The sequence below is a fragment of the Podarcis gaigeae genome (genome assembly GCF_964106915.1).
Source record: "Podarcis gaigeae genome assembly, chromosome: 11".
Lineage (NCBI taxonomy): Eukaryota > Metazoa > Chordata > Lepidosauria > Squamata > Lacertidae > Podarcis > Podarcis gaigeae.
This window is the reverse complement of record NC_139687.1, coordinates 42,717,861-42,728,139: the sequence shown is the minus strand read 5'-3', so window position 1 is coordinate 42,728,139 and position 10,279 is coordinate 42,717,861. Positions and strand designations below refer to the sequence as shown.

General features: G+C 44.2%; 1 protein-coding gene across 2 annotated transcripts in view; it reads right to left on the bottom strand.

The window, feature by feature from the left end:
* Positions 1 to 200: 200 nt before the first annotated feature.
* The window catches only part of LOC310827415 (chondroitin sulfate proteoglycan 4-like), a 37,082-nt gene continuing 27,003 nt past the window's right edge, over positions 201 to 10,279 (bottom strand). Inside the window, exons 9-12 of one of the 2 annotated variants that reach the window (XM_083703398.1) lie at positions 8,081 to 8,264; positions 3,666 to 6,888; positions 1,779 to 3,617; positions 201 to 1,539 (exon numbers count right to left, since the gene is read on the bottom strand). In XM_083703398.1, the coding sequence (XP_083559524.1) occupies positions 4,844 to 6,888; positions 8,081 to 8,264 (2,229 nt within the window). In that variant the 3' untranslated portion in view covers positions 201 to 1,539; positions 1,779 to 3,617; positions 3,666 to 4,843. Of the gene's footprint in view, positions 1,540 to 1,778; positions 6,889 to 8,080; positions 8,265 to 10,279 lie in introns of both variants that reach the window. The other variant, XM_083703397.1, reaches the window with a different exon arrangement.

The window sequence follows — 10,279 nt, the reverse complement described above, 5'->3', positions numbered from 1 at the left end:
TGTACTTAACCTGAAGCACCACTTTAGCTAATGGGGCCTCCTGCTGCCGCTGCGCTGCCGGAGCACAATTTTTGTTCTCATCCTGAAGCAAAGTTCTTAACCTGAAGCACTATTTCTGGGTTAGTGGAGTCTGTAACCTGAAGCGTATGTAAACTGAGGTACCACTGTATGTGCTACAAATTACAAAAAGACAAAGGAACTTGACATTAGATTTTATTTGCAGCGGAATAAAACCATATTGCATTTCTACATTACAGTTTCAATTTTTCATAAATTATTTTGCAACAGACGTTTTCCTTGTATAAAATATACTTTCTGTATAAAAGCCAATTTATCACAATTCAGCTTTGTGATTTTGGCAGGTATTTGGAAATCAAACGCTATTCTCAAATCCCAGTGTTACAAAAAACAGCAGGGGACAAGGAACAATTTATCTTGCAATTCATGGGAAGATGTCTACCTGGACCATAGGATAGGGTGGGTTTCCTCCTCTGAGGGCAAAGAGAGAAGCTTGCCTTCACATAGCGAGGCCCAACCCCATATATCCTGTTACCCATTACCAAAGAAACTTTCACAACCCTTGCCTTCCCTGAAATCACAACACCAATGCTGATAGAAACTAACAGGGAGTATGTGTTGGGGACAGATCTGGGGAAAGCATGAATCCCAAGGATCCCAAGTCTTCCCCAAAAAACAATTCAGGAAGGAAACTACACCAGCAGCAAAGCTCGTATGGCAGAATTCAGTAAATCCAATCAAAATGTAAGAGGACAGGGGAGCTGAAGTGTGCTACTCTACTTTCACTTCCCCACTGCCAGTGCAAAACCAGCAAAGTACTGGATGTGGGAGGGGATTGATTAGTCTTAATTTCTCCCTCCTCCACTTTTATGGCTGCAGTATTACAAGGTTAAAAAAATGAAATCCAGCCAGAATGCAACATTTTCCCATTTCATTCATTTCATTTGTTTTCCTTTTTCCGCTTGCAATCAGTGGAGCCTAAAAGTGTTCGACTTTTGTGGCATTGTACCAACAGCACATAGCAGACTGGTAAGATTTCTCAATGCAACAGCAGTTCCGGTGTATGGCAAGCTGTGTCTTGCAACAATGCAGGCTGCTTTTCTTTTAAAACAGCTCAGTGCCATGTGTGGGTCTAGACACGTACATCTTGGGATGAGAATAGTTACTTTTTGAAATGAGAAATGTCATTAACTAACCAGCTGACTGTCCCAAAGCTAATTTGTCTTTTTACATATTCTGATGTATTATTAAGTACTCTCTCTCTCTCTCTCACACACACACACACACACACACACACTCACACATACGTATAGTCCCCTCTCATTTCTGCCCTTTTGAAACCAGCACACATTTTGTCAATATCTAAAGTAGAGGGAAAGGTTGGACCCTTTGGTAGCTAAATCGCACTGTTGCAAGCTTTAAGCCATGATTTCTAGAAGAAATACTCTCCTTAACATTTCAAATAAAGCTTACCCGAATTTTTTTTTAAAGCGTATTTTCCTTAGAAATGATAACTGGAAGCTTGCAGCAATCACCCAATCTGCCAATCACCCATTCCCACCAGCCTTCTGAGTAATACCCCTCCCCACCTTCTCACTATATAGAAGGGTCTGGAAACTTCTGTTTCAGTGTATCTGAAGAAGTGTGCATGCACACGAAAGCTCATACCAAGAACTAACTTAGTTGGTCTTTAAGGTGCTACTGGAAGGAATTTTTTTTGTTTTGACTATGGCAGACCAACACGGCTACCTATCTGTAACTTGCAGCAATGCAATTTCAACCAAACAAGAATAAAATAACGCACTGACTGTGCAGCAGTCTTCTGTGGTATTTAAGAATGAATGGCATCAGGCCCCCACAACTAGGGGTGGCGGAGAAATTTGATCCAGTTTTCCTTTATAGGCAAACCTAATTCTCGCTTTCCAAAACAATATGTGAACTAAAACTCAGCCATCCTTTGAAATTCACATTTCTCTAATTCTTTTCAGTGCAGTTCACCTGTCAAGTAAGGGGGTGCATGCACTAGGTCGCATAGAAAAGCATGTATTTGTGAAAATAACAAACAAAAATGCATTATACTGAGGGAAATTGCTTTATAAAACTAAGCATATTGGGAGATATTCGCACTAAAGGGCTGGCGAATTTTCATGAAGACTAAAAATAAAATTCACAAGAAAATTCACAAACTGATTAGGAAATGTGGGAAACTGAAGATCGGAAAAATGAGAAACTGAAATTTTCAGAGTGGCCCACAGCGCATAACGCAACAGCAGAACACAGACCAACAGGTATATCTTGTTGGCAACCTAGGACAAGAGAAACTGGACGTCAAGTCCCTGGAAGACCATAGTATGTGACGGGTGGCTCACGCTTGACTCTACAGACTTGTAAGTGTTTCTGTGTTTTACAGTGTATTTCTGTTTCAACTTCATATAGTAGGCTGAATAACACATTCTGTGATACAACAAAACAGCTTCATTTCTGCTGTTCTAATACAGAGTTCTTACTGAACCTGTTTCAAGCTAAATCAGTTCTTATTTTGTGCGACTCGAGACAGAATTTTGGCCCAGGCTTGGCAATATACAAGAGGATATATTGCTCTAGACTAAGGCATAAACATAAAGATAATGCTGCAGACTGGCCGACGGCCATGCAGATTTGCTATACGGATGAGAGGTGAAGCATGTATTTTTTAACTACATTCAGCATTTGTAACGAAAAACACACAAAGAAGTGAAGGCTCACGACAGCACATGCCCTATGCCATCCATTTCATCTGCTCAAGAGAATTGTGGCTTCCTTGCTCACAGACCTAAACAAATACCTTTCAAAATCACCATGACACTGTTTTGTCTTCCAATTGTGTCTTCTGATTGTGCCAAGGTCAGAAGGATGTGATAGAGATTAGCACCATGCCCATTATTTTGGTGGGGGAGGAGAATATCCACATCTTTTTGAAAGCAAGTAGGCTCAGTATACGAGAGAGGGTGCAAAACTGCTGATATCAAGTTTGATTTTTTAAAATTGTTGTTGTTTTTGCACACATTCCTCAGCTGTATGCAAAAGTAACAAAATGGACACTTTTCTGAAAATAGAGACTCTCGAGTCAAAAATTGCATATTTTACCCATGAAACCCTAAGTCTACAAATGTGCATAGAAGGATACAAAGTATTATGTGATTGATAAGATATTTATGGTTTGGCTGTCACACCAAACCATAGCTTGGCAATACTTGAAAAAGCCCTGTGTTTGCACACGCCCTTCTCCCCCGTGTGCTCCACTTGATCCGTAACTTCCTGGTCTGGGGCAAACTATAACTTGCCATTACATCCAAACCAGCAAACTATGGCAGGTACAAACCCTGCAAGTCACGTTAGATATCAAGGCTCCATCTTTGTTCCAACATCTGTTGACAAGGCAAAAGCCTGGCCAATCTGGAAGCTTCACAGTGCTTATCAGAATGTTGCACCAATTCCCTGCTGTGATTTAGGGTAGCTCTAAGACCCCAAAATACACCCTCCTTGCAGTTCACCAGTTAAGCTAGCCTTTCTCAACCTGTGGGTCCCCAGATGTTGTTGAACTACAACTCCCATCACCCCTAGCTAGCAAGGCCACAGCTCAGGGGTGATGGGAGTTGTAGTCCAACAAAATCTGGGGGCTCACAGGTTGAGAACTGCTGAGTTAAGCCCTAACCTCAGCCTCTAAACTACCTTTGCCTTTAGGACACTTCTGTCCCCAGCTATTTCTACAGGGATGTGGCCCTCTGCTTAAGTCTTGGTGGGTAGCAAGAGGGAAAGGGATTGAGAGAAGGGGGGCAGAAACCAAAAGAAAAGGTGGCAGAGAGAGAGAAAGGGAGAGGTTCACTCATTTCAGGTCTGACTCTGCCCACTTCTGGCTCAAGCCCAAACTACCCCTAGCATGTGGTGGTTAACCCCTGAGAGAATGCAGTACTCAACAGAATAAAGGCTCCTCACCCTGATGCAAGAGCTTTTGCATGCACTAACTCTGGAAATACCAGCTGCTCCAAGCAGAATAGCACTGAGGCATGTTGGGAAGTAGGCACATCATCTTAGATATTCCCCCAATACTGCCAAGCCACCCAAAGTGGGATGAAGTGGCCCCTGTGCCTCTTTCTGGGGGGTTTTTTGCTTGTGCACTGACCAACAAGATTGGACCTTAAGTATCTAGTTCAGGGGTGGGTTACCTTTTTTAAAAAAGCTACCTTCCCTTCTGGGCTGCATGCCAGTGGTGGCCGGGAGCCAGGAATGGACGTGGGTGGAAGAAGGCATGCTAATTTTACTTCTCTAGGGCTGGATCTAGACACATCAAAGAAGCAATTCGGTTAAACACGCTGTAAACTTCATACAGGGAAATCCCGTTGGCGAAAGACGGGACTCCACAGTGCCATCTGGCGTCACAGTGTTGTTAACACATATAAAGCGCTTTATATCTACGAACGTAGCTGAGTCCTATGTTTGTTTCTACACATCCTCACACATCCCTCTCTGCCCTCCATCCAGACAACTTTTCAGAGTTCAAGGACCCATTCTAGCTAGGCAAACAGACTCAGGGAGGAGGGTGATTGGGGAGAGTCCCAGAAGCCAGGTAAAGTTGCCTGGATAGCCACATTCAGCCCCAGGGTCTGAGGTTCTCCAACCCCGATCTAGCTGAAAGCCCACTAAGATATTCACTTGACCTGCCAAGGCTTCTAATAAGGCAACCAGGGAATGCATATTTTAACCTAAAATAAATACACACAATCAAAAGCAACCCAGTGTCAAAATGGCAGAAGCCCACATGTTCCTCAGTTGATGCAATGGCACACTAGACCCAATACTGGTTGCGCTTCAAAGTTGGGTTGGTTTTCCGACAGTGCTGGATCATTTCCGGGTCAAGTCTAGACCAGCTGCTTTGCAGAAGACTTTCTTTGGCTGGAGCTGGGGCAACTGGCACAGGATGAAGATGCTCCCGTCTGACTGCCATGAACGGTAAGGTGGTTGTTTTGCCTGCGCCTTCTAGCAGGGGTGTCATTGTGACCACGGGGACAGTCAAACGCCTTTCCTGGCAAAAGCCTGGGCTGCTGAGAGCTGCTGGCGGCTGGCCTGCAACGAGAGGCTTGGTCTTTTGGGGATTGTGACACATTAGGAAGACGCAAACGGCCACCGCACTCGCAATGAACAGAACTGCCACAGCGGCGAGCGGTACAATGATGAGCAGTCTGTTGCTGCTATGAGGGGGCTGAACCCAGGTGCTTCTGGAGCTTGTTTTGATGGTGGTCTCGGTCCAGGCAGATCTGCCTCTTGCAACCTCCTCATTAAACCATGCCTCTTTATTGTTTTTATGCCCCTGGTGATTTTGGTTATGCCACGGAGTGTGGCTTGGTGCTTCAGTGTGCCCGTCACCCTCTGGGAAAATCACAGGTTCGTTTTTTGTAACGGTGTAAGTCTTTAAAATGTTTGCGCTAGTGGTTAAGAGAGGCACTTCCGGTGTAAACATCTGAATCAGCGAGGGATCATGCGGCACTATGGCATAGTGAAACTGGCCCATGGCAGGCTGCACTTTGTCTGCTCTAAGTATAAATGTGAAGGAATCATTTAATACATCAACCCCTGTCATATTGGCATCTGCCTCAAGGAATATAGCACCCTTGTCGATGTCGCTCTGTGTGAATGCAGCTTCACTTTTAGAATTGCTTAATGACCTCCTTAGCACTTTCCCATAAGCTGGAGGCACCATCACTTCAAACTTGGGGTTGCTGTTTGTCAGGTTTGCCAGCTGCGAAGCATCCAGGTCTCTGGCTTTTAGCTGGTAATCCGCCCTATTTGGAATGTTCAAGCCAAGTGCCGTTCGCACAAGAGGCTGGATCGTGATGTTCATAGCTTGTCCTGTTAGATTACTATCCAATGTGAGCACCGTGAATCCCAGCCTATCTCCAGTTGCGGTGAGGTCCGTCATACAATACACTAGTCTACTTGCATATAAATCGGCTTGGTAAAACTTGGTGACGCGCTCGTTGCCGATCAATAAATGCCCGTATCTGGGGGGTTCTGTTACTTCAAAACTGATCTCAGTGTTTCTCCCATTTGTGGTCGCCGAAAGGTGTACGTTCGTAATAGCAGCACTGCTCTGCCCCTGTGAAAGCACCACCTCTGTTAGGTTGACCAAGGTGACGGACATGGGTGTCACCTCAAGGTTAAAAAGCTTGTACAGTGGACGGTGTTTTCCATCTGACACGCTAAAGTAGAAGACCCCAGAGGAAGAAGTTCCATCTTGCACAAACCAAACTCTGCCACCATCGACATCAGCTTGTGTAAAATCCTTGATGGATTCGTTGAGATGCGTCTGCAATGCTAGGTAGCCGTTTGGGGGATTGCTTATGATAGTGTATTTGATCTCTTCCGGGGTGTTATCCAAGTCTTCCACTTTTAGGTTTTCTGGTCCTAGAACTGCTGTATCTCCTTGTAAAACATTCAAATGTAGCTGCTTTGTCTTAAGCTCTGGAGTGTGGTCATTCACAGGCACAACAGTGATATTAAATGTCTCTTCTAAAACACCAGAATTGGGTTTCACTGCAGACTTGCCTTTCTGGTTTAGCCACACAGCAAAAATAAATTGGTCCATGAGTGATTCAGAGTCATCATGTATATAGGTGATTCCAAATTTGTTAAGGATGTATTGGGAGAAATTGGGTTTCTCCCTAGTAATGTTTCTTTCTCCCACCACAATTCTGCCATGCTGTGGCAATGATATCACTTGATACCATACTTCATATGCAGAACGTTGTGTCTCGGGTAATTTATAGAGCAAATTTGAACCATCTAGGTTAGTTTTGTCAATTGAAACCTTGCCTCCTTCATGGACAACAGCACCTATTGTTTTTTCAAAGAAAGAAAAAGTAGTTTGAATTCACAGTAGCAAGAAATCATGATTTAGAGGGCTATGATAGATTATAATATTTTAATGAGTAGGGAAACACAAACTTCTCTCTGAAGTTCTTTCTATCTGAGGCAGGATCTATAATTTCCAAAACAGGAACTAGACAAAAGACTAAAAAAGGAGATGTAGGGGGAGAACAAGTTTAGGAAATGCTGGGAAAGAAGTAGCCGTTTACTTAAGTTTGCCATTGGAATGGAAGGAAACAAATTATACTTTTAACAATTTGCGCAGAGGAGTTGCTCTAACTAGCCAAAATAAATAGGAGACCCAGTGCGGAGTAAGATAAGTGTTCGACTTTGTCAGCAAAACATGAGCTCTAGTCCCTGCACATACATGAAATGACCTTGAGCCACTCATTCCTCTTACTTCACTGAGTAGTTGTGAAGATAAAAAGAACCTAAGACCATAGAAAGACTCCCACTAAATCAGGCCAAAGGCCCATCTTGTCTAGCCTCCAGTTCTCACAGTGCCCAACCACATACCTGTGGGAAGCCCGCATTGAGGACCTGGGTACATGAATACTCTCCCCACTAAAGATTCCCAGCAACCAGATATATAGACATTGGCAGTAGAGCAAGTCATTGTTTCTCATCTTCCATGAGTTTGTCTAATCCTCATTTAAAGCCATCTAGGCAGGTGGCTAAATCTTATGCAAGCAAATTCCATAGTTTAACTAAAAAAAAAGGAACCTGGGTGGTTAAGTCTAGTCAAAGGCGACTATGGGGTTATGGTGCTCATCTCGCTTTCAGGCTGAGGGAACCGCCGTTTGTCCACAGACAGCTTTCTGGGTCATGTGGCCAGCATGAATAAAGTGCTACTGGTGCACGGAGGAGGACCGTGAAGGAAGCCAGAGCACACGGAAACGCTATTAATCTTCCCGCCACAGTGGACAGAACAACGGAAACTCACCCCGTTGCAGGGATTCAAACCACCAACCTTCTGATCGGCAAGCCCACAGTGCCACCCGCGGCCTATAGTTTAATTATGCACTGTGTGAAGAAGTACTTTACTCACTGTCAAACTTTCAGCTTCCGAGATTCTAGTTTTATGAGAGAGAACTTCATGTGAGGTGTCGTGAGCTCCTCAATCATACAAATGTGATTGAAAAGAATATACTGGTTTTACCTGTATTTGCAAGTAGCTGAGTGGTCCGATTATGTCCTTTAATTTCGTAAGAAATATTAATGAGAAACACCTGAGGATCCAGAGCTGCTGGTGGGGAGGAGACTGTAAAGGTAAAATGATCCTGTGCATTCCAATAAACTGCCTCCTTATTTGCATGCTCATAGATGAGCATCCCTTCATCTACCTGTCCAGAGGAGAGAGGAAAAACAAATTACTGGAACATGCAGGTAAGACAGCAGAACTGGTCCAAAACAAGTTTCCAGCTAATTCTTTGGCCTACAGAAAAGAATTACTTCACATGTGGAATTGGGCCAAACCTCAGAGTTAAAACCTATAATCCTGTGAAAGTGCTGTGGGAACTCCATGACCGCAAAACCTTAATTCTATGTGTAATACAAAAGGTTTACCCTCAAGCTGGCTGACAAATCCACTGGTTCATGGCAACGAGTGCTCAGTGGGAGACCCTGGTGCTTTCACAAGTGAAAGGAAGAATGCCTTCGAATCCAGAATCCCTTACCTAAGAATACTGTGAGGGAAGGTGAAAACCCATAAGGGAGTGCATTTTTAATTTTTATATTGTGGTTTTATTGGGTGTCTTCATGTTTGAATACTTCATATGGTACAATATACAATGGTACCTCAGGTTACATACGCTTCAGGTTAAATACGCCTCAGGTTACAGACTCTGCTAACCCAGAAATAGTGCTTCAGGTTAAGAACTTTGCTTCCAGATGAGAACAAAAATCATGCTCCGGCGGCGCGGCGGCAGCAGGAGGCCCCATTAGCTAAAGTGGTGCTTCAGGTTAAGAACAGTTTCAGGTTAAGAACGGACCTTTGGAACAAATTAAGTACTTAACCCGAGGTACCACTGTAAACTGCAACAGCAAGAAGAACAGGCAGGCACATTAGCACACAAGCGAGCTTCCTTCCTCTCAGTGGCACCACTAGGGTCAGACTAGTGACAGTCCCTGAACAGCCTTCCCCCCCCCATAAAAAAAACATTTCACAGAGCAGGCAATAAAGACGTCTGAGTGATGCTGCAGACAGTCATGCCTGACATCTTTAATTCTGCAAAGCTGGTGCACTAACCATCTCTACCTAAAGCACTGAAAGCAATATTAGAAAAAGTGATCTGTTTGTCGAAACACGCCGGGGGGGCACACGCAGCCCCCGGAATGAGACAAACCTCTCCGGGCATCTTCCTTATGAAGTGCAGCTTGGGACGTCCATAAATCTTCAGTCCCAGCACGCTTCCAGCGACACATATCAGAAAACTATGTGCACGCTCACTCAGGAGAGTTTAGCAGAAACAAAGTGGAGCGTTGGTGTGTGCATTCTAAGTATTTATTAAGCGATATATACAGCACAAACCTAGACAGACAAACCTAGACAGCATCCTAAAAAGCAGAGACATCACCTTGCCAACAAAGGTCCATATAATTAAAGCTATGGTTTTCCCAGTAGTGATGTATGGAAGTGAGAGCTGAACCATAAAGAAGGCTGATTGCCGAAGAATTGATGCTTTTGAATTATGGTGCTGGAGGAGACTCTTGAGAGTCCCATGGACTGCAAGAAGATCAAATCGACCCATTTTTAAAGAAATCAGCCCTGAGTGCTCATTGGAAGGACAGATCCTGAAGCTGAGGCTCCAATACTTTGGCCACCTCATGAGAAGAGAAGACTCCCTGGAAAAGACCCTAATGTTGGGAAAGATGGAGGGCACAAGGAGAAGGGGACGACAGAGGACGAGATGGTTGGACGGTGTCCTCAAAGCTACCAGCATGAGTTTGACTAAACTGCGGGAGGCAGTGGAAGACAGGAGTGCCTGGCGTGCTCTGGTCCATGGGGTCACGAAGAGTCAGACACGACTAAACCACTAAACCACTAAACAACAACAACAACATATACAGCAAAAAGCAATCATGGCGTCTCTCCTCTTTCTTCTCCAAGAGAGAGAGAGAAAGAAAGAAAGTACGACAGTACAATAGAGTAGAAGAGATAAGACTAGCTTCCGTTCTCACACTTTCCAAGCCTAGAAAGGAAACACAGACATGTGATGTAACAATCCCACATCCAGCAACGGAGGAGTGAAATGCTAACACTGTTCACTCCCCACATGGCAGGTAAGGAGTGGTGGAAGAATATGCCCCTTTTTCTTTGTTCTGTTTTGGGGGAAAGAAGGAAAAGCCGACCCATTCT